The 26,013-nt window shown below is 30.4% G+C and overlaps 1 protein-coding gene across 2 annotated transcripts; it reads right to left on the bottom strand.

Annotated features, from left to right (window-relative positions):
• Window positions 1-1,354: 1,354 nt before the first annotated feature.
• Window positions 1,355-26,013, bottom strand: LOC130443972 (F-box only protein 28). 2 transcript variants are annotated; one of them, XM_056778903.1, is made up of 7 exons: window positions 25,722-26,013; window positions 20,504-20,800; window positions 16,243-16,687; window positions 13,200-13,535; window positions 9,878-10,042; window positions 8,055-8,284; window positions 1,355-4,633 (listed from the first exon to the last, which is right to left on the bottom strand). In XM_056778903.1, exons 2-7 carry the CDS (start codon window positions 20,759-20,761, stop codon window positions 4,544-4,546), a joined length of 1,524 nt encoding a protein of 507 aa, XP_056634881.1. In that variant the 5' UTR covers window positions 20,762-20,800; window positions 25,722-26,013; the 3' UTR covers window positions 1,355-4,543. The 2 variants fall into 2 exon arrangements, with proteins under 2 accessions (XP_056634881.1, XP_056634882.1); XM_056778904.1 differs by having other exon boundaries at window positions 13,209-13,535; window positions 25,722-26,007.

Here is a 26,013-nt window from a genome sequence, read left to right on the forward strand (position 1 = left end):
TACAAGGACCGAAAATAAAGAAATAGATAAATAATAGTGTGTCCTTACGTTTTTCGAATCAATCAATAGTTTTTGCATTTATTGTTTATTTTAATAATTGTTTTGTATATGATTCATCCCTTGCCAAAATCATGAATCTGCACAATTGGCCGTTTTGGATTAAGTGCACCATAAGTCTTATAGTATTAGCCATGCTAAACTCACGAATGTGTTTACCCGCCAATTCTCCACCAGGTCAATTATTCACGGAAAATCAGTTCTCCAACCAAGATGTTCTTTGTTATGTTCGGCAAGAAAGTCAAGTCAAAAGAGGATCAGTCTTGCTTTCACAATTACATTTTCGCATATCAAAACTATATTAAAGAGTTTCGTATAATGTCTGATGATTGTAAAGGTAAAAAAAACTCCATTTTCTCTGCCATGTGCGACTCAATACATTCAAAAATAGAAGTTAAGATCAAATATGTTCCAATGTACTCTGTAGAGGATTGTACACACAATATTTGTGGTGCAAGGACAAGTCGAAGACATCTTGAAGTGACAAATCGAAGATTTTGGATTTTAAGACATTAGAAACACAGTCTTTCAACATTAATCACTCCATTGCGTAAAGTTTGCTGACTTCGCTATGTAAAAGATGAGCCAACAAAAATTTTCTTTGAAACCAATAGGGTCCTTGCAGTGATCTGTAATTTGGGTATTTAATATATTCAAACATTTATATATTACTTCTTATTTATAAATTTAGGTTGATAATTTGAATAATAACACGTGACAGAAAACATGTGTCTATTGGTTACTGAGGTTGTGACGTAGAAAGTAAGTAAATACTAAAACGTGGTCGCCACGTGTCTCCTTTTCAAACTCCATTCTGTTGTTGTTAGTGGAAGAAATTGGTTGTTTAGTGCGATTTGTGTTTTGTAAGGATTTCAAAGATTAGTCTAATTGAAATGATGACCGAAATAGAATTTATATAAGCAAGATCGGACAATCTACCTAAGGTAGATGCATTCGTGGTTGCTACGTTCTTTGCTTATAATCAATAGGTGGAGTAAAAGCAGATACGTAAGCAATTTAAAAAGTAGTTAGCAGCGGCCAAAAGATGTAGTACATTCGTATATATATATATATATATATATATATATATATATATATATGTATATATATATATATATATATATATATATATATATATATACATATGTATATACATATGCGGCCAAAAGATGTAGTACATTCGTATATATATATATATATATATATATATATATATATATATGTATATATATATATATATATATATATATGTATATACATATGTATATATATATATATATATATATATATACAAGGAACTTTTTAATTTTAATGGTTTTTCATATAAATTGCAATATTAAAATCCTTTCTTGCTAGGATTTTAAACTGTTTGTTTATGGCAATTAAAAGGCCAATTGACATGACAAACATTAAATGAATAACTATTAAAATAAAATTATTTTGCATTGTTTTTAGGTTCCACATCATACAATTTTGAAAATCTGTTTCAAACTACAGTAAAAATAGCAATAAGTTAACATTTTTTTAATACCCATAGATAAAACTAACATTGAAATGGTCTTCACAAATATAATAATTGCATAATCCCTTCTTATAGCTTCAAACCATTGTTTTCGTTGCTTGTCCTCCCGAGGGACTTGCACGAAAACTTTATTTATTGTTTTTATACTAGTGATTGTACAATACATCTTGTATTCTACAAAATACTCACAACGATGCGAGTGTTTTTTGAAAAGAATCCCAACTACTCTGTTTAAACTGTATTTACTTCTAACCTCACTTAAGTCTGTTTACTTTCTTTTTACGTCACACTCAATCATGTAATATCAAATGTGTTTTGGCGATTCATTTAGGCATTTAAATTTATTCAATTTTTTTCATAAAATAATATACTGTTTAAAAAAAATTAAGAAATAGTGTGTGATTAAGAACGATATACTAAACGTAATTAAGGTATAAAAAAAAGTATGCAAGGACCCTATTACATAGATGAAGATTTTAAGGAAGTAAATTGTTCCAAAAAGGACGTCAAAGAAAAGTTACATTAAACATGTCCAACAATGATCAGCTACCTATTTCATTTCATTTCAGTTTTTATTTTCAGGTTACAAAATGTTTTTTTTACTTTTAATTAGCTGACTGTTACAGTTTAAATCCTTGTTTGAGTTTGTGAAAACTTAACGACTTTAATTATTGTGTTCAGCGAACATTTGTTTAAAATATTTCAATGGCATAAACACAAGGGTATGTTTTTCCAAAAAAAAAAATAAATAAACATATCCAAAATTTTGTTAGGCTGCTTAAATTGGTCAGTACGAATTATACTTATGGCAGAAAATATTTAAAATCGCACAAAAATCATATTTTTCCCTGTCATTACAAACTAAAAGTCATTATCTCGAAATTATAGTTTTGAACATTCATGGTTTTGGCTTGGGACGATATAGTATAAGATAATTTGGAAGATGGAAATAAATCCAACACATTTACATTAGTAAGTTTTTTCAGTTATCTCCAAAATTAATTTTTGGATTTATTTCCATCTTCCAATAGGCGGTTCAATTATTAATTACTATACAAATATAAAAATATCATTAAAAGGAAGCAGCTTCAAGATAGTTTTCTACTAAATTAATATCAACAGATAATAATAGAATTAGATGAACTGCATAAATTTTTCATATAATATTGCGTATTGAAAATAGAAATAATGTGAATAAAATTTGCTTTTTAATGTGTGTGAGTTCAAGATATCAGTATGAACCAAGCTTGATAGTACTTTCTATATTCATTGATAAGGTAATTTATGAACATGGGATATTCCAAAAAGTGATAATTCCTACAATAAATTCAAGTGTTATTTACAACTCTTTTGATTTATAGTGTATGCGTATATGTGTGCCCATAATTATGGAAATGGTCTCAGTCAAAACTTAAAAAAACTGAGTTTATCAATTATTTCACACCACACATTATTTTAAACTGATTCAATGGAGTTTTTACAATAATGTCAAAAATTAACCTTCAAATAGTGATTGTAATTGTTCAACGTTATTTAGTATTAATTATGAAAGTGGTCCAAGTCAAAAATTTGGCGCGACACCCTCTTTGATGATGATAAGCCGATAAAAAACAATCAAATAATAGAAAAACGACAATTAATTCCGATTTATCTAACAATATAATTCAGTTGTGCTCTTCGGAACTAATTATTAGTGGAAAATATTTATATATTTGACCACTGTCAACAGATAGGGGTTTAGTTAAGTTAATGACAACGTACTTTTTATAGGAATATGTATAAAAAGAATAAGACAATTATCTACCATCTTCAGATGAATCGTAACAAGACTTCACTGTAAATTTAGAAATCCCAGATATGGTGCAAGGTAAAACAATACAAATGGTGTAGATAGAAAAATATAAGAAAAGAAAACGGACAAGAAATGAGGATAGTTACGCACAAAGTATTAGAAAATTAAAAGAAATAATGGCGAAGAATACACAACAAAAAAAAATCAAAACTTGTGAATACTTTTGTTCAAAAAAATGTTCAGATCGCGTAGAATATAATGAAATAAAATCTAATTTTGATAATTTTTGGAAACTAAAAGATTTTATAACCCAGAATCTATATCTGTGAGAAAGACATAAGAAAATGCAGTTAAAAATATTTTCTGTCAATAATAATAAGTCAGAAGTGTCGGTTTGCGGAAAATTTTTTAGTCACCTATAAAATTTCTGTACGGCGGTTAACTCGTGCTCTGAATACTGAAACAACTGGAACTGATCTTCGTGGAAAGATGCCTCGATGGATTTACAGGAAACTATTAAATACTGAATTTAATTCAAATTTCCATGCTCCTCGAAAATACACATGCCAAAAATGTAATTTACTGAAAGGAAAAATCAGTATGTAATTTACTGAAAGGAAAAATCAGTATGCAATTTTACAAAATGCCGAAGAACTGTCTTGCAGAAGACCAGAAAAAAGCAAAAGAAACTATTTCGTTAATAAGCGAAATATGTACGTTTACAACTTGGGTTTCCATAATTTCCATGACGACAATGTCAAGATGTATTTATGCGATTAAATTACAGCTTCAAGGGGTGCACAGGAAGTAGATTCATGCATTTTAGCGCATATTGACAACTCAAATACACATAATAAAAAGTAGCATTAGCAGGGAGGAAAATTCCTCAGTCATCAAATAATAATAATGAAATGGTAGACCACAAATTTTTGGTATCGGGTCATTCCTTTCTGCCGAATAACTGTGATTTGGGTTTTATAGAAATGAAAATAAAAAAAAATTAACTACTACAAACCTGAGCATTATTATGAATTGATAGAAAAGTGTAGAAGAAGAAATACATTTTCGATAAAACGAATTTCGCAGCCGGATTTTATTTAAACGAAATTTCTAGAAGAATCTATAACAAGAGTAAAAAATACTGCAGTCGAATCTGTCTCTTGTCTGCAAATTCAATGGGTGAGATTCTGGAAAATGAACCTTATAAAACGTTCTATAAACTTCTTTAAATAATTCCAAATTCCACGAGTTGGATCTCTCACCTAAAAGAGAAAGACCACAAATGTAAGAAAATATTAAATTACTTCTATTATACACCACCACTAGACCAGTAACGGAAGAAAACAGAAAGATATTATCTTTACTACCATATATCCCTCCAGTTTTTTATGAACATTTTAAGAATCTTAAAATTTCGAAAAGATACAAATGGATCACGTTTTAAAAATAATAAATATACATGAATTATCTTATTAGTTATTGTTTCAAACAAAACTCATAGTTCTTCATTGCTTCAAGTCATTTATAGGACGTTTAGTTAATTTTGAAAACGGTCTAGGTCAATTCAAGCTTAAAAACATTTTCGTGTGAAATTTACACAAAATTTTTCATATTTATAATTAATTTCTATAAATTTAAGCCGAAAAAACTATACATTAAATGTCGCATAATGTAAAAATAGTTTTAAATACCGCGAAAAGAAATATACAACTTAGATCACTTTCATAATTATGGGCACATATACCAGATCTGGGAAAATGGGGGAAACACCGAATTTGTGGCTTAATTATGACGGAAAAATCTCAAATAAAATTTTCTCACCTTCTATTTATACTTTTTTTGACTACACATGTTATTTCTGAATTAAATAATACAAGGTAAGTACTATGTTTCATGTCTTTGTCAATTAAGGAATTTCCCTTCGTTTTTTTCAATAAGGTCTTTTTTCGATCGATTTTTCAATGACATTTAAATATAATTATTACCACAGTATCCCAAAGGGAAGTTTATTAATTTTTGTAGCATGAGATCAGGAAATCTCAAAATCTCATGAACATTTTATTAAGTGTTGATGATACCAAAACAAAACTACTTCATTTATGGTTCTTTCAGAATTTATATCGTACAATCGAGTTTGTTAATACTTGAAACTACTCGTATAATACAATAAAAAGTTGATCATTATGATGGAAAGTGACCAATAAAGACATTATCAAATTTATATACTATTATTATAGATTGCCATTCAGTTTCCCAACTTGTATGCCGAAAATTTTTTATTCATTTTAACGTTTATGTAAAATCACATTTATTTCCCATTTGTCATTGTGAGAATGTACATTCGAATAAAGCCGGTACTACACGATGCGTCCAACATTCACCTTCCATCGTTGATTTAAACAGTGGACGCAGTCTGAAACTTCATCTGAACTTACCTAAAGAAATGAAAACGTTGTAAAAAAGTGATGAACAGCATACAACTGATATAAATTCTTTTAAAATAACGTAGCATTTATGCGCAAGATTGCAAGAAGTGTGTATAATTCTACCACTAGTATTGGTTCCAAGTTCGTTCCAATGTTGAATACTTCTTTGACGCGGATCAAAAAAACCGACTTTTCATTGCTAACGTTCCAATGCCAACGTTGAAATCAAAACATTCGTCACACCATACCAGCGTATAATGTTGTAAGCATTGGACGCATCGTTTAGTACGGGCTTAACACAATTAAATTTGAAAATCGTTTGTTTCAATTGTTTTATTAAATTTGGAACTAAGTGAAAGTGATGATTGTTGGTTACAAGAAGCCGCCTCATGCGAATGTCATTGAACTACTGGATTCCTTAGACTTGCTTCTATATATATAAATTTTGAAATCCCACAATGAAGAAATCAGTAGCATATTCGTCACAGATGGAACAGGAAGGTTTATATTTGAAGCAGTGATGTCAAAAGAATGATTTTCAAATTTATTAAGAGCTCTGCGGTTCGACAATTCAGAAGATAGAGAACAGAGAAAGTAAACGAATCATACCACCACTATTAGTAAGTTTCTTCACATAACTTTAAAAAATGTAAAAAATGTATTCTCTTGGTGCCTCTGCCTGCATCGGCGAGATGCTGATGGAATTTAGAGGTAGATGCCAATTAAACATGTATATTCCCTCCAAGCCAGAGAATATGACATAAAAAATATAGCTTTTACAGATACGGAATATTTGTACAATGTAAATACTTATGCAGAAAGATATACCAATATTGAAGGTCTAGCCCATGACAAAGGAAAATTAGACAAGCCAATGCAATCAGTTATCAGAGTAGCTAAACCTTCGAATTCCAATAGAAATATAACAAAGGACAACTGGTTTTCATCAATCAAGTTAGCAGACCATCTGTTTAAAAATAAGTTAATCTTTGTTAACCTGCAGAATTCCTACCTAATAAAAGCCGTATAACACACTGATATTGTACATCCCTAAAAAAGGAAAAGTCTCTTTTGTCAACAATACACCATGAAACACCAATTTGCAGATACCAGAAAACCCGAAATAATAGAGTACTACAATTCCGCCAAAGGTGGTGTGGATGCAATGGACGAAAAATGTTCAAATATACATGTGATCGTCGAACAAGGTATTGGCCTATGGCAATTTTTTATAAACTGTTTGACATCTGCAGTATAAACTTCTACATAATATACACTTCATGTTCTGGAAATAACACAAGCCTCTATAGTTTTGTTAAAACATTAGCTAGGCAGTTAGTAGAAAGTGAGAGCCCACAGATTCTTATGGAAACCAAAAATAAATTTAGCAAATTGTGAGAGAGCCTCGATTCCATGAAAAAGTTTTGCACCTTTGCAATCCAATATTCTATTCTGTTACAACTGTTCATGTTAATATTTCAGAGATTTTGTGAAAAAAACTTTTCTTATTTTATTATATAAGAACTTTTATTTCAACCCTTACTTTGGATACCTACTCTGATTGGAAATCTAAGAGATATCTATCTACATAGATCAATTAATTTCTAAGGATAGAAAAAATTAAAGTTCTCTACCGCCATTATTGACGCAAAAAATACAATGAGAAAAGTTTATTTTATAAATTCTGAGAAATATAAATATGAACAAAGATAATTAAACAAAAAATTTTATTGCAGAAATGCAAATCACAAATCGTGCACTGCATGAAATGTACAATTTTTTTAGTCGCTCTAGCAACCATTTCAGCAGCATTTGTAGAAATACTGCAAGCATATCGACTTTCTGCATGTAACACAAGTGAATTTGCTAGTATTAGTGTCCATAATTAGGGTTTCAGGATTTAAGGAGTAAAACGATTCATTTTCATAAAAAATGTTCGATAGATGATTCTAATTTATTAATACAGTTTTACAATTTTTCGTAGTCATAATTTAGCCACAAATTCAGTGTTCCGACTATTGTTTCCGACCCTGTATATATATAATATAAAATTTTGATTTTAATCCATATTCAGTACCCTCATTATTTCTTACGTCCTTTAAGCTAGAATCGTTGACTTGCCCTAACTTCTCAAACTCTCTAGTCTATTTTTTAGTATCATAACTGGTCTGCTACACATCAACTACGATTATGAAGCATATTCTGTTAAAACGGTATGCCCTCAAATGAACGTTAATATTATAAAATATTTTTAAACCTTTGCACTGCGTTTACTACGTATCTTTGAAAACCTTCGCGTTTTCTTTATTGGCTGTTCCTCAATTTCTTCATCTACCTTTCTCTTTGTTTTAGAAGGAAGCGTATCTACTGACGTACTTGGCTGGTCTATAGTTACATATTTCTTCTCAGTGGCTTTTAGATCTTCATCAATAGCTTTAGAGCATTCTGGATGTTCCAAATTACCTGAGTCAGATATTACTTCTATACCTAAAATATTAACATATATGAAAGTTCATAATTTACAACTCAAGCAGTTTTTAAAAAAGTTTGCAACATATTTTTATATATCATCAAGACTTTTTGTCAGCGTTCAAATATAAAATTCACCGAAAAATCACGATTGAATCTAAAATGCTTTGCTATTGGCTGTCACGTCACATAAGACGAATAAATCTGAGAATTTTGTTTTTTTTTTCTTCTAAAATTTGAACCTGATATAAGATAAAAGTCTGACAATTTGATCAAAATTACATCAACCCTGATTTATTTCAACTCTTAACACTGATCTTGTGTTAGAGAAATCACAAAATTATTTTATTTATCTGATATCCAAGATTGCTGTGGTAGATCACCTAACCGTTAATCTTGAAGTTAATTTTAATGATATATATTAATTATAATTAATTAATAATAATTAAATAATTAATTTATTTTCTCTTCTATTTGATATATATATTTTTTTTAAATATACAGTAGCTTCTCTTTCTAACAGGACAATTATCTACTAGAACCAAAGTCTTTTCTCTGAAGCTCAGAATCCCATTTTCTTATTTCTTCTCGAAAATTTGAGAAGATTCTTTACTTTAATAATTTCTTTCCAATACACTTTTCTGACTTGTATTTCAAATTTTTGTTTGGTGTCAGTTTGTGAAACAACGCAGGTTCATCAGCATTGGAAATTTATTCTACTGAACCTTTCATATCAGGCGCACTATCCCCAACCAGCAATTTGCACAAGCCTGTCCACTGATCTGCCCATAGTTTATATTATGACTTTGCTTTTAGTTTAAAAGAGAAGCTCAAAAAGTGATTTCAACTGTTTTTAATCGACTTTGTAGTCCAGCAATTTCCAAAAAGAGATGCTATACCACAGACAATGTTTGACAAATACTCAGACTATACTTGCATAATATAATTGCAAAGCAAGGTTGGACAAGAAAACGAAAAAGGAATGTTACGTCATGATTTTACAGTTATAAACTATTCACTGTATTTTATCTATATAATGGCAACAAAAAAAAATAAAACAACTTTTTTGCCAAAGATTTTTTAGTTCTATGAGTAACTTTTATCAAAAAGTGCTATATGTAACTTTTACTGTAAATTTTAAGTTGCAAAACTTTGAAGCAACAAATTCATCTCTGTATTTAATTTTACTGAAATTATCTTGGCTTGTTGTATCAAGTACAACTCTGAACAATTTTAATTATAGGTTCCTTATCTACGTTTGTAACCCGATTATGGTGAGAACATCTGTGGTAACATTTTCGCTATTTGACGGCATGCATTATACTCGGGAACTGAAAGGCGAGCTATAGATGCCAAAAGCAACTCTGATAGAGAAGCTCAATTACATATCTACTTTTAGAAGATTACTAGAAATAAAATATAAAAATTTTAATTTTGTTGTAAATAATTTTTGTAGAGTAATTATAAGTTCTGTCATTTACTGTAGGCCATAACCTTGTTATGGTAGGATAGTACTGAGATGAAATGCAGTTCTTTAATTTTTTTTTGTTCAAAATTGTATTTGAAATGTATTAACAAGTTTAATATAAGAGTTGCTGTTCAAAATCTCACCTAATCCCTCCGGATTCACCCCTTGATTCATTAAAGCTTGAATTTCTTCTGGTTGTGGACCAATAGCATTGCCACAATTATTACAAAATGGCGGAGTAGTTGGAGATCTACATCGCCAATATTGCAACTCCGTTTTGCATTTATTCAATTCTTGAAGCAATGTACCTATAAGAAAAATTATAAATTAATACACAAATTGTAACGTTTTTCAATTACCGATGTTTAGATTTATAGAAGAATTAAAATACAACTAATTGTAAATTAATTATTTTAGAATCACCATGGATTTTGATCACCTTTTCTTCATAACTCCCATTCATATTAAGAACCTATAAGAGAAAATTATATAATTGAAGTAACATAAATAATAACCTGATCCTACTAAAAGTTGAATTTGACTTAAGCTTTATTCACTGTGTTTTTTAGGGAATTATTTAATTTAATCTTAAATTATTTAATTTAAAAGTTTGATCATAGAGGTTCTGATTTGATTTTACTTTTATGGAGTAATAATTCATGTCTACACTGGTACAAAAATTTAATAATAAAATGTTAGCTGGTTAAGTATTGAAATTTGAATACAGATTGGGTAGTTTTAAACTTTTTATTTTTTAGAAAAACATATTACTGTCAAAACCATATGAACTGAAAAATGAGGAATTTTTTTCTATTAGATGTACCTATGTATCGGTGTTATTAATACAACTGGGATTTGAATTTAAAAAGAAAAACAATAGAAGATTTTTAATAGAACCGAACAAATAATACTAGCCAAACATGTTTTCTTCAAAAATATAGAGAAAATCGTGATATATTTTCAAGATAAATTATGTTTGTAGATAAAACATGGATATATGCCAAAGGAAACAAATCAAGTTCTTGGCAGGACAATTATGTTAAAAGGGTAAGTAAACCAGGAGCTTACAAGGGTGAACGTTTTATTATTGTTCACGCTGAGCATCAAAAGAAAGGATTCATAGAAAATGCGAGTTTAGTTTGTTTCTCTAATTCATAGTTGTCAGATGACCACGGTGAAGTGAATGGTGAAATATTTTCAAAGCGACACAGTCAATTCCCCATTTAGAAGAACAGTCGTTAAAAGTAATGGATAATGCAACTTGCAGAAAAGTAACCTTTTACTTTGTCAAAAAAATATGGAATTATTACTTAGTTGGAAGCCAATAATTATGAGTTCAATGAAAACCTTTCAAGACCTGAACTGCTAAAATGAACCGAAAAGAAAATGTATATATCATTGATGAATTGTTTCAATATAGTTTGAGGCTACCACAGTACCACTGCGAATTTAATGCCATTGAACTTATTTGGGTGCATTGCAAAACATGATGAAAGGTGTTGAAAGGGTCTAGATTACATCGGAAAGAGGCATTGGAAAACTGTAGTGCAAATAATTGAGATAATTGTGATAAGACAAACCGAAAAAATAATTAAAGACTGGTTTAACCGAGAACGAAATTTCGTATTGAACCAATGATAATAAATAGTGGTGAAGACAGTTCAGATTCTGAATTGAATGAACTCAGTCTCAGTCAAATATTCTGCTATCAACGTTATACAATTGTGAAGTTACTAACGCTCCTAATATAAATCATTTTATAAAGTGTAATTTTGATTCAGTTAAGAGGATAGGCTAAATATGTTATTTTTGTGAACTACATAAGTATGCGCCTACTTATATGAAGTCATCCTGTAAAAAATCATCTCTCCAGTAATAATATTAATTTTGGATTTTGTAACTTATTCATCCAATATATCCATATTTTTATCAAAAGACTTTTACTAAAGATGCTGATATCATAACGCTTATTTCTAATGAGTTGATAGAAATTTTGATTGGATACATATGAATATTGTGGTTAAGGTATTAGTCACGTGATAAAAAATGCCACAGTTTCTTTTTTCTTTTTCATATGCGTTCCAACTTATCCGAACAACTATGTATTCATCACAGGGAATGAATTAAACGAAGATTGTGATATTATAAATTTCCTATATAAATTGAATTCATATAACATATAATATAGTACCAAAAATAAGATGCAGAAAGTAGTTTATAAATGATCTAATGAAATAGGAAATGTGAAAATTATTCCCTTTAAAACTAAAGTGATCATCATAAATTGGATGAAAGTATAAATGAAATAAAATGCGAAGATACTGGAAAGATTAACTAGAGAAAGCGGAAAGATAGAAGCAGGAATAACAAATAAAAATGATTATACCACACACTAAACAAAACCACCTTTAAACACAGAGATATAGACAAGGAAGTGGAACTGAAGATAACACAATAACGATGGGAAAGAAAGATAAAGCCAATATGATCCCAAATGAGATGAAACACCTAAGGAGAATAGTATTGAAATCAAGTGAGACAAACGTAGGAATAAAGGGATAAAACAAATTATCAAACAAGAACATATAATAAGAAAAATAAAGAAAAAAAATTCAATTGGTATAGGCACATTTATGGAATGGAAGCATGCAGACTTCCAAGACTAGGTATATGTTTAACAGCTTTTTATGAATAGTACCATGAACCACCCAACCTAATCAAACCTATAAAAGTTTACTGACACAATTCAAATAGCAAATTCTAACAAATGTATTATCAACTCGTTGTTTATCTAGAAACCAACGAGTGCCCACTTCGAACATTTATTATAGTTTTTTTATTCGATAAGTTGTTATTGTTGTTTTATTTGATATAAGATGACCAACTAAATTTTTCTACATTATAATTTTTTCCTCATAAAACAAATTTAATGTCATCAGTAATTAAATAATCTTACCTAACCTAAAAAATGTAACTTCATTCATAACCTAACCTAATCAAACCTATAAAAATTTACTGTCTTTCATGACCTAACCTAAAGAAGATTCAATTCATAGCGACAATTCAAATAGCAACAGGAATCAACAAGTTCCATATTTATGTCAATTTGAATTTTGATATTTTTCAAAGAGAATATTTTAAAACACCACAATTATTAATTAATATAATTAATTTTTAATATTGATATACATATTTTTACATTGTATTTTGACCATAATATTCTCTGATGATAAATACATAAGAATTCAAAAACTCAGAATACACATTAAAAAGAAGTGTTTTATTTGCTACAATCCCACAACTAAAACGTTCCCAATGATGAATACATAATTATTCAAAAGCTTGGAATACATTAAAAAGAGTATACTTTGGTATTTTATTGCCACAAACCCACAATACTCACATTTATTACCAGGACAAATCCATAAATAATGGACATACACATTAAGTTTTCATAATACTTACTGAACTTACGAGAGATTTCTTCATTTTTCTTATCATAGTCATCCAAACGAGTAGCGTATTCAAGAGTTTGTTTCTGTTGATCAGCAAGCTGTTTCTGTTGCTCCGATATCTGTTTTTGTTGATCAGATGTTTTCTTTTTACATGACCTCAGATCCTGTCGCAACAAACTAAGTTGACTATTGTAACGCTTCATACCTTGTTTAATTTTTCTAATACGTTTACGTAGTACCATATTAGACTGTGGAATTGTCTCAACCATATCTTCTCCGCTTTCTATTTCATCAGTAGATGCATGGCCACTATCTTTAGATGTTTCCGCCAAAAGAGAAGAAGAATCTAAAAACAAATTAGATTTAGCAATTCAATCTATATCAACAGTAAAAGAACCAATTAATTTTTCCATGGGAGTTTTGGAAGGACTCCAAGACTTTGTCAGCCAACATATTTTTATAGCAATGAAAATATATCTAATATTTTTTTTTATTGGACAGAATCATCTTTTATTAATACTCGGTCTCGTTTAATTGGAAATTGATTTTAAAACAGGTTAAAATGTGAAGTTTCAACCTTATTGTGGTTTTCACCAAAATAATATTTGATATTGACAATTTTCAGCAACAATTTCTGAACTCGCCGAACTACCAAATCGTTCAACAGTGTGGAAGACGTACTAGAAATTCTTAAAAACGGACTCTGTTGCCAACGCGCCGCGTCCTGAACGTCCGGTATCTGTAACAACTAACGAAAATATGTAAACAGTGGCGCTGGCGTTAGTTGAGCAGCCGTACCAATCTACAGTGCAGTTATCGGGAGAGCTTAAAATATTCGATCGTTCTTTACGACGAATACTGAAACGTACGCATTATCGAGTTTACCGTCCGCGTCTCCTCGGATACAGTCAGGATGATCCACAGTTCTAGTATTTTGTGGTCGGATGAAGCAACTGTCAAGTTGAACGGTACGGTCAATCGACACCACTGCGTGTACTAGAACGATCAGACTGCTCACAACTTCTTTGTTTTAAGCTTTCAAGTTTCTGGTCATCTGTAGATCGCCTATAAGTCGAATTCCTCATTTCTGTATTAAGTAGAGCATCTATGTTGTATGCTTGCCAGTTGAGCTTCAAATGTTCGAGCAAAATTCCAAAGATGGACGAATCTGGGCCTTGTAGAGGATTAGAAGCTGTTGCGGAGTATATAGCTTTTTGGTCTTGAAGAGGCCTTCAAATTTTTGTCAAGCTACCTTGGCTAAATCGACTACGTGACTATACCAGGACATATTGCTTCCAACCTCAACACCCAACAAACGAATTTGCGATGATGATGATTTACGTCCAGACAAAACAAAATCCAGAGCTGCAGTGCCAGCCTGGGTCTTTACTGTATTAAACTCAATCAAATTGCTTCCACCTGACACCAGAATATTTTCAAGACCAGTATTGATGGTGATCTGTTGCTGCCAACGGATTTGAGTGTTACCCGAGTTTATTGGCGCAGTTGATTTGAACGATTACAGTTTATTTTTTCATATATTCATTGAATAGTTCACAAAAGGTAACTCAACTTGAACAGGCACTACATCTTTTTAAAAATGTTGAAATTGTAATAACAAACATAACTTTTGATGAGACTGTCGCAAACTTTAGCATGTGAAGTGAATTAAATTAGTTTCAATGAAAATATTTTTTTAATGCCAGTTCCAGAAAATATTAAATTTACTTCCCTAGTACAAAGGGGAACTTAGAACTGAGCAACTTGAAAACTGACATAAGAAAATGGTTCAACCACACAGGTAGGGATACGAAACTATCGATAGTACTATCGATATTTTTTGACTATCGATACTATCGATAAACTATTGGGACTATCGAATACTATCGATAGTAATCAAGAAACGACAAGTTAGAACATGATAAGTTCAAGTTAAGCATACAGACACTTATTTCAAAAGAATACATTTTTCAAAATCTATCTTCACTGCAAAGTCCGGCTGAATTTGCTAAATGATACATTTTGCTGTCTGCATGCACAGGTAGAGAAGCAAGAAGAAACAAAAAAAGAAGAATAGCCGCGAAAGGCGGTTAAAGGAGACGTTAAATGTAAAGGTTAAGGTTCCAACCTGTGGCGTGGGCTTGGTTTTTGTGTGACACAGGGAATACTGGCGATTGGGTGAACTACAAAACACCCCTTGCAAACTATGCCAAAGAATTCAGGAAATCCAAGATAAGTACTTGGAGACAGTTTTGCGAGGGAAAACATAAGCAAGCCTCGGCACGACGTCTCCGAAAAGTCTTAGCAAAAACCTACTAAAACAGGGTTGGACTCCTTCAAAAACCAAACGAGGAAGAAAGTTTAGAGATAATTTTAAAGACTCACTTTCCCGGCTAACTAAAAGTGCAGAAAACCAGAAAAACTTACTGAAAGAAAAGATGAATGTTACTGACAGGAGAAGCAAACCAAGGAAACAGCAGAGCATCTACTCTACAAATATCCTGCCTATTTCATCAAAAGGTTTCATTACCTTCAAGAAGTAGTACTAACTCCTTGGGAAATGGAACACAAAAACCCCAGAAAAATAGCATACTTTGGGAGGAGTCCACACATATTGAAGGTAGCAAAACAATGAGATGTAGAGTCTTATATAAAATATCTTCTAGATATAGGTGCAGTGGCTGTGAAGCCACTACGATTCCCAAAGCAATCTACAATCTGATGAAGAATGAAAGATTGAATTTGCAATTGAAACGATATTTACTTCCCAAGTAATCTCATGAAAAATGGAAAAGATTGTGCACAGGTCGAGTTCGGCATAACTAAAAATAGTATCCAGTAACAATTTTGGAAGTAAAGTACAACCGTAAATATTTATCGGAAATTAAATAATAAAATACTATCAAAGAGCTGAGATTAATTTTTGAAACATAGATCCTAACTGAAATTTCTCTGTATATCTTAGTAACTAGTAGAACCTATGAATGGAATAAACGTTTTTTTTTATCTTTGACATTGATGAAACAATGTATATTGAAAAATTTAAGACTTACTAGTGAACCTTCCCGGAAAACTCAAAAAATCAGAACTAAAATAAGCAATTTCTGGCAAATTTGGTTCTATTTTTTCTTTAAAGTACTCCATGGCCATTGTGGACAAATCAAACATTTCGTCAGTAACTTTATAAGGCAGGTCTAATTTGGGAGTAACTTTAATATAATGTAAAATGTCGTTCACTTCATCTAAAATATCTCCTGGAAAAAAGCAACAATGTTTTCTTTCAATATGCTTTCCGAAAGACATTTGTAAAAGAGTCAAACGCATATGTAAAGTTTCTATGATGTCACTTTCACAGGCAAGATGATGACTACGTCTAGCGGACTCCCTTCGAGGCATTTTGGCTTTGATTTCTTGAAACCTTTGAAGCATTTGATTTTGTAGACGTAAAAAGTGAGAATTAAGAATTTGTTCGCATATGCGGTTTATAGTACGGCACACCTGTAAGAAAAAAATGTATATTAAATATACATATTACTTGGTAATATTATAAGTTGATATAATTTTATACAAATTAGTACTTCTCATCCACAATATACCAATATTTGATTGATATTTGAACTTTGTAAACTCGAGAGTTTATTAGGTTTCCAAATTGTTAAAAACAGGTCGTTTTGTTCTTGCAACTGTAGATGATGAAAGACAGCGTTTTATAAGTTCAAGAAATATGGTTAGAATATGTTAAAGAACTCACAGAAATATGTTAAAGACAATACTATTTTGTCTACTTGTTTCACAAGTAGGGGAACATTTCTATAACACGTTTATACTGTTGAAAATCAGCTTGCTATTGCTATTTGAGTTGTTTACAGATACTTGAAACATTCATCTTGGTCAAGGAATGCTGAAAAAATTCAATCACGGTGCTTCAAAAGACGTCTGTTAGACTTAACAGGCGACGAATCATGGATCTATGAGTATGAATGGATCTATGAGTATGAACCCGAAATAACAATCGACTGTATGGGTCTTTCAAGAGGAGCCAAATTAAAGAAAAGTTGTCCACGCACGAAGCAAATGGTCGCTTGCTTTTTCGGAATAACTGGACATGTTGCCACCGTTCTATTAGAGCAAGTGTTCGAAAAAATCAGGGAAATCAATCGCAGAAGACGAATCATTCTCCACCATGACAGTACGAGCTCTCAAACATCAATTTAAACAAAGATGTTTTGGAACAGTCAAGTCATCGAATTGAAGCTCTTACTTGTTTTTTAACGTCTGAAGAAGCAGTTGAAGCATTCAAATCACATGTTTTGGAGTTTCCTCAATTTGGATAGAAAAAATGGTTCGACAATTGGTTCACACGCATGTAAAAGTGTATTAATCATAATGGAGAATATTTCGAATAACAATAAAGCAATTTCCAATTATAAATATTTGTTTTTATTTGTCTACTTTAAGTAACAACTCTCGTACTAGACAGGTGGATAAGCTACTATATAGAAAAATGTCCAAAAAAGTACTGAAAATGGAAATACAAAGGAAAGGAAAAGTAAAAACAAGAAATAATGACAGAAGTGGTGGAAGAAGCCATATGGAACATCAAAAGAGGAAAAGACAGAATTATCAAGTTGCTAAAAGAGATATAGACTAGATGTGAAACATTGTGAAAGAATCATGAGAAAAAAAAGATCACAAGAAAAGGTGGACTAGCCTAATACATAAAAAAGGGAAACTCTATGGGAAAATAACAGTTTTGGACGATACCTACAACAATAATAAAGTTCAAAATTATGGACAGAGAAATTAAGGAGGGAGACAGCCCATTACTGTGGATAAGTATATTTAAAGTCATAGGTTCTATAAAAAGGAGTCTTCATAACCAATTCTAATAAGGAAATTTGGAAATAATGAGCTTATGGTATTCAGAAATAGGTAAAGTTAAAACACAAATCATACCGGTGTCATGATAAAGAATGAAAAACATAAAAAAATGTTGAGACAAATACTTTACAAATATTTGGTTGTACATTCCAATAGGAATAGTAACCACTCAATTAAGAACTCTTTGACTAATTTATTGTGGTGAGTCAATCTACGTTCTAACCAGTTTCTTTTTTAAATTCATTGCATGTTTTGGCTTTTTTTCTACATTTTTTTTTCTATTTTTCTTCATTTTTTCCTGTCCTGGGTCCACAGACTCCCATTTTGTTCAAATTACTTGTTACTTGACTTTCCCATTCGCTTTTTGGTCTTCCTTTGGGCCGGTTTCCATGCTGCTATTTTTCAACTGTTTTATGTGTCCTAGCCATCAAATTCGCTGCAATTTTATAAATCTGGTGATAATCTCTCATTTAAGATTTTTCTAATTTCAGCGTTCATAAGGATTGTATATTGTCAGTCACTCAACTTTTTTGGCCCATATTCTTTCTTATCATTTTTCTTTCAAAGGTGTTTAGTTTTTCTTCATCAGCTTTTGTTAGATTCCCATCTTGTAGTTTACGTGAAACACTACAAATAAAAACAATGCGATCGATTTTGATAATAATTTTTTAAAGAAAAAAGGTATATAGATAATATAGTTATAATAATACCACAATCTGCAACTGTTACACATTTGAATTTTTGATCCACCGATGTAACCACCTTTTGTTTATATTATTTCGGTGTACAATTTTGGCATTCTCTGTAACAATTTGTTCCACAAAAACTTATTCGGGTTGAGGTCGGCATTTTTTATGGCCAAACCATTACTTTTAGTACATTCTTCCTTTACAATTATTTTCAAATACTTTTTGCACAACTTCAAGGAATGCTTGGGATCGTTATCATGTTGGAAGATAAATTTTCTGCCAATCAGTCATTGGCCAGAATGACTAAATTTTTTATAGCCTTCTTTCATCAAAATCTTTTCAATTTTCACCAAATCTCCAGTGGTCCTCCCAAAACATTCCCAAACAATTACCAATGGATCTAACATCTGTTCTTCCTTTGACCTGCTCTCAACCACTCTTGTCTTAGATCGAAAAACATCAAACTTTGATTAATCTCTCCCACTCTTGGCCGACTGCAACACCTTAATTTTATTTTCAAATATTTACTGCCACAGTTCTAAAACTGTCAGTTTCTCTCAATCTCTTTCATGGTTGTCTTCAGCGGTTTTGGTTTTTCGAGGCCGCCTTGAACGTTTTGTATCGCCAAAACTCCTGCTGATCCATATTTTTTCAAGTTGTAGGCCATGGTACGTCGTATATTTTTAATTCGGCGGCAATGATACGGTTACTTTTGCCTAAACTAATGACACGATTAATGCACTAGTTTCAACTGATAGTTCTAATTTTTATACGAACTTCACCAAAAGTTATCTTGGTCCAAAAAATATAAATCATAGCCTGTTCTTACGTCTCAAATTGCTAATTGGGACTAAACTACAATCATAAACACCGAAGTAATAATTTACAGTTGAAGAATAATAAACAAATTAGCTGCCACTTGCAAATTTCAACTTGTTACATAAACAAATAAGAGAGGCTATTATTTTTGGTTTGTGAGACTCCTTTTTGACCTTCGCTTGACAATATGATTATTTTGAAATTTAAAGAATGGATTATGAGGTAGACAAAAACTTTTACCGATAGTGAAATGCAGAGATAGTTTACATGAATAATATCATAAATCTACAAAAATTCATATGAAATGAATAGAAATATACTAAGCTGGACAAGATGAAAAACAAAAAAACATTAGAAAAGGGAAAAAATTAGCCAATAATATACAAAATAAATAGAAAACTGCTGAAATGGTATGGATATAACTTAATAAATGGAAAATATTAATAAATTATAGGGTAGGTTATGAGAAAAATTAATAAATTAAATAAAAGACTGGAAACAAAAATAAGAAAAAAAGAGGAAAATCTTTAGAGGAACTGAGGCAAATGGCAAAAGACAGTGGAAGAGAGAACAAGGAATCCTGAAGACTTGAAAAGATATAAGGAAAAGAGAAGAAGAAATATTATAATTGCTTTTATATTTTTCTTGGTATTTTTAAAAATATCAACATATATAAAGAATAATACAAGAGGTTACTTTTTTAAGTGTACTTCATATATATCAAAATATACATTTACCTCATATAACTGAAGATCTATTTTCCACAACAGAAGATATAAAAATATTTATTACTGTCTATAAAGTTCCTTAGTTGCTAGTTTTTGAATTTAATGTTAAATTTCTTTACAAAACCTAGGAGCTATGGAAGAAAAACCAGAAACGAGGAGCTAAATCATCCAACTCACAAATGAAAATATTTACTTACCAATCTTAATTGGCAGATATTCTTAAATCTTAAGTAACTAAATATTTTTTCTATAATTTCTTGAGGTAAATCAAGAAGGTATGTTGATTGCACAGGTGATGAAGGAACTCTGCTGTATTGCATAGAACTACTGCAACCAGCAAGTGTAGTTGTCGTACTTGTGCTGTTTCTGGTAAATTTTGCAGGTCCTTCACTAGTGGACTGGTTACTTTCACCAGCTCCATTGTTCCCTATTGTCATTTGCCTTGTTGAAACCATTGTTTCAAATTCTTGAATATATCCAATTTATATTAATTACTGAAATAGAGAAGATTATATTAAATTAAAGGAATTTAAAGATAGATTTATTTGGAAAAATAGTTATTGTGATTGAATTTTAGAAATTCCAATCCATTTTTAAATAGAAAACGTGTAACCATGATTTCCAAAGGAAATGTACTTATGATCACCAAAATAGCATACAAGTCTTGGAACAGATTTTTGCTATTTTTTAGCTTTGTAAATTTAATCAGGTCCAGTCGACTCGGATAAATCCTCACCATTCAAATCCGTTTGTTCATTACAAGGTATTATGCTTTAGAATTACAGGGGAGCAGTTTTATTTTTTTATCGTATTGATGACCTTTTAGACTATTTTTTAAATACTGTGTGTGCCCTATATAGACTGCGTCACAATCAGTACAGAAATATTTGGATAATGTACAAAACCCAATATATTGGAGCTTGCAGCAAATTTTGGAAATAGTGAAATCTTTATTAAATCCAAGCTTTGGAAAATGTTCTTCCATCATTGGGGAAACTACAATATAACTGGAGAGGTGAATAAAAAATTCAAATCATGTTTTTTAATTTTGCCTTATAATCTTGCCCTTTTTCTGTTTCCAAACTATTCTGATTGGTCTATTTGAACTACTACAATTAGATTTTCAATTTTTCTTTAAAATCTTGACCTTTTTTTAGTTCCAAGCTATTCTGATTGGTCTATTTGAACTACTACAAATATATTTTCAATTTTTCTTTAAAATCTTGACCATTTTCTGCTTCCAATCTATTATGACTGCTCTATTTGAACTACTACAATTAGATTTTCAATTTTTCTTTAGAATCTTGACCTTTCTCTAGTTCCAAGCTATTCTGATTGGTGTATTTGAACGACTACAATTAAATTTTCAATTTTTCTTTAAAATCTTGACCTTTTTCTGCTTCCGAGCTATTCTGATTGGTCTATTTGAACTATTTCCATCGAATTTTTCAGTTCTTGACTTTTTTGCTTTCTAGCAGTTACGATTAGTTTATATGAACTACTACAACTGATTTTTTAAGTTCTTTTTGTCTTTTTCTTTTCACTTATATATATGGTCTATTTGAACTACTACATTTTTATCCTTATATTTTGATGTATATGTCCTTTTTTTGAACTACTACACCGTATATGTGTCCATTCGTCATCTTAATTTCGCGTCTTCAATTTTCCCAAACGTTTAATTTAAACTATTTTCTGTAGTTCTATCGTTGATTCATTTGAACTACCCATTATTATTCCAACAGATTCCTTTGGGAGTGAGCCCGCCCAAAACGTGCAGCAGCACCACATTATTCACTTCAAAGTTGAACAATTCCCAACCTGGCACGTCTTAATCATCCATCAGCAACGTTTCCACAACCGCTAACCAAACATGTGTGTTGAAGAAGACTTACGTTCAGTTTGAGAATAAATTCCTAGGTGTTTTCTTAACGAAGTAAACCATAGCAAAAGATTGAGGAGTTGGGTTTCACATTAATTATACATGTTATTAATATCAGGTTAAAAATATTTAAAATATGTAATTGAAGTTGATTTAATCATTAAATAATGTACATATTTTCATAAAATACCATGCGATGTCAATTACTAAAACTGATTTACAAATACATATTCACTTATGTGTTTACCCAATTAACCTGCTTATAACTTCCAAACAGATATGTTAAAAACATTGTGTTATACTAGTTATAGATGTACGAGAGTTTAAACTTTGATTTTTAAACAAGCTCACGCTCATAGCAAATATATATAATATAAAAACTCGCCAGTATCAGTAAACCTACTTCTGAATCCAAATAAGAATGGGAATCAGATAATGAATGGTTGCAATCGATATTCACAATGAGTGACTCCATCATTTCAACAGTAATATTGTCCAACGTCCACATTTTCTCTTATTTCTCTTTCATATGATTAACTGCTTTTGCCTAGTTTTCAGGCTTCACAGTTTCCAAAAACTACTGATTAACATCACTCAGTTTAAAAGAATTATTTTTCTTGCAACTTTTTCCTTTATCTGTAACCATACTAGTTCAATTGGATTTAGTTCGTAATGATATGGTGGAGATCTAATCACCGTTTATCCACAATTTTCTGCATTTCATCAGTTTCGTATTTTTTAATTTTCTCTTTATGAAGGGAATACAGAGAAAACAGTTCCTTTTTCACAGAAACGGGATAAAACTTAATATTCTTTAAATTTAGCCTATTCTGCGTTATCCATTACTACTATACAATTCTAAAAAAGAAGATCTACCTTTCAAACTATTCCTTAAAAAAATCAGCATTCATGCCTTCAATGTAGTCACTGGAACAAGTAGATTCAAAAATAAATAAACCACCTTTAACAAAACCATTTGAACTATCAATATGTACTATTACCAGTCTGCACCCCTTTCGTATTGGTGGATTTAGTAGACAATTTATGCAAAAAAGCCTGTCTTCTATTTGTAATAGTTCCTTCTTAATCAAAATTTATTTGGTGTAGTCCCTTATTTCTTCATTGATTTCTCATTTTTTTATAGTCCTTAGGTTCTTCTCCATTCAACAATATCGTTTCTTTCTATTAAAATAGAATGATTTTTTCCAGCAAAATTTTTTTTAAAGTTTCCATAGTGTGGTTCAACTCAGTTCAGGGTAATTTTTATCACCTCAAACCTTGACAAGAACTTTATCTACTATCGAAAATTCTTTACTAAACACATGATCTTCAATAACTCTGTAAATCGTAGATTTCTCAAAACCAAGCCTACAACTAGCTAATTCTACTGTGTATCAACACTTTTACATAAATGTTGTCTATATATGATTCAAAATAATTGACTATTAATGTCTTCCTATTAACTGTTTAATGACCGATTTTTTCTGCATTTACGCACTCCTTCAATTTTTCCATAAGACACTAGAATTCACAATAAATTGCACACTGCACCTTGAAAGTTGCAACTAAATTAAACTGTAAAAATGCACAACTTGGACTTCCTTACTATATGGAAACACCTAAAATAGAATTTTTGCTAAAATTTATCAGGAAGAAATTCTTAGAATTAAAACTAAATTTCTAACTGTCAAATAGGTACTTATACATCTATGATATGGCTATTTATTCTTTAATACACAGGGTTTTGACCAGTCCAAACCTTTTTTTATTCTTATGACAAGACCAATAAAAGCCCTAGAACTTTTATGACAGTATTAAGTTTTGAATTAGTAAGATGGTTTTATTAATATCCCATACATAAAAATAGAATATATTGCTATACCAAATATTTTCCATTTTTAATTCCTTCTCCTATAACAACACAAGCAATATGTGGAATGTATCTAGTACTGAACTTGATATCTTTGTAGGATGAATAGTCATCCTGTATATTGTTACTAAAATCAATGCTTCACTTTGAACATTTAATTAATCTATTATTACTGAACCAAATATTTCCATTCTCCTTTTTTGCTATAAAAGTTTGTTTTACGAATTCATTACCTATCAAGTACAAAAGCATCATGCCGGAGTATATCATCAATCCTACAATTGATAAATTGCTCAATAAAACAATTTATTCATTGTAAATTTGAAAATATACTGAGAATTGGATAGTCAGTCAATTTCATTTCTTACATACTCTGAGAACACATTTGTCTTCATTAATTTCTTTTTTTCAGTGCAGTTCTCTCCATTATATATTCTCAACTATTATATTTTCCTGATTCCAATGTCAACAACTACATTCCAACAAATTATGTTTTTTTTATTACCACTTTAAATGTAATCTCTTCATTTTTTCCTTAAATTACAACTGTGCAACCGAAATATAGATTTAATAATTTCACTTATTGATTGAACATAATTTATATGAAGTCTTTTGTTTAGTTAGAACTTCCACTATAAGAGGCACAGAAGTTGAATTGTAGATCTACCTATATATTCAATAAAATAGTTTATTATCTAAACTGAATTGCCATTTGAATAATTCAAAACATCAAAACTCTAAAACCATTTTTCATCTGTACAAAAAATTGTTAACATTATTCTTTGGTATATACTAGTTGATACCATCCATAAATTGACATCCCTGGGAATAATTACTGTTTGTTTACTTTTTACAATAGGTACTTTGATTAACAGGTCATCCGAATTCTGAAGAATACGGTATAGTTAAATTTGAGTATCACAAATTCCATTGGAGAAATGTTTTATTGTATAGTAGTTGTGGAATAGTTAATTTATGTCTAAATTCATGAATACACAACCAGAGCTAGTTTAAAACAATTTTCTAAGAAAGAAATGTGAGAAAATATGAAATTAACAAACATTAGGTATTAATGCGTATCATTTTCAATATGCATCTCAGGAAATGAAATTAAAATAGTTAGGTACAATATATATTCAGTTCCAGAGGATCATGTAGAAATGGGTTAAAATCAAATTTAATGTATTAAAAATTAAAATACCCAAATTAATTTCATTGCTTTCAATTATAATATGTAAGCTTTATGGAAAAGTAATGAATACCTTCTTATATGTTCATTACAAAAAATTATACTACCTACATAACCACATGAATGTGAATCTGGAAAATTTCAATCGAGAATATTTTATTAGGCCTGTTTCAAATACCTATAATTTTATCTTTATAAGTTCAGTATTTGAACTGGCGACTATCCATAAATTTTGTGTTATTTTTGATACAAGGATTACTTATGCCAAGACTTTGTACCAATCTTGTATCTTTTTAAAAATCTTGTAATTGTTATATAAAAAAAATAAGTTTTTCCCAAATAATATCAAGTTAGATAATAAATTTTGTTAACACTATAGCTAAAGGCACATAGTTAGAATACGCACAAAACATTAAATCGATTTCCAACTAAGCTTAAAATAGTAGTAAGGAAAATTACTATATGCCTACCTACCTTAAAACATTTTAAACAATACTTGAGCAAGACATTTTTTCCATCGAACTTTCCTGAATTTGTGTTTGTTCGAACACTTATCTAGGACCCCGCAGCTTTCAATTCATTTATCCGGAATTACGATTGTCTATACATTTATTTAAAACAAAGGATTAAATTGTAGTTTAAATAAAATAACGTTGGCAATAAAAAAGGGAAAAATTTCACGTATTGCCCTAATACTAACGACAAAATTTTCATTGCAAGAAGGAACTGATAATAATTTTATCCACCACTCTAAACATCTAAACGC

The sequence above is a fragment of the Diorhabda sublineata genome, chromosome 5 (assembly GCF_026230105.1).
Source record: "Diorhabda sublineata isolate icDioSubl1.1 chromosome 5, icDioSubl1.1, whole genome shotgun sequence".
NCBI classification, from domain to species: domain Eukaryota; kingdom Metazoa; phylum Arthropoda; class Insecta; order Coleoptera; family Chrysomelidae; genus Diorhabda; species Diorhabda sublineata.

What these genes read in the sequence shown, in the direction of transcription:
- LOC130443972 (XM_056778903.1), bottom strand. Translation starts at nt 20,761, where the DNA reads ATGGTTTCAACAAGGCAAATGACAATAGGGAACAATGGAGCTGGTGAA. An exon ending in ATATCTGCCAATTAAGATTG is followed by an intron (nt 16,688 to 20,503) that starts GTAAGTAAATAT and finishes TTTTTCTTACAG; the next exon opens with GTGTGCCGTACTATAAACCG. An exon ending in GTAGTAAACGCAGTGCAAAG is followed by an intron (nt 4,634 to 8,054) that starts GTTTAAAAATAT and finishes TTTCTCTTTTAG; the next exon opens with GTGAGAGATCCAACTCGTGG.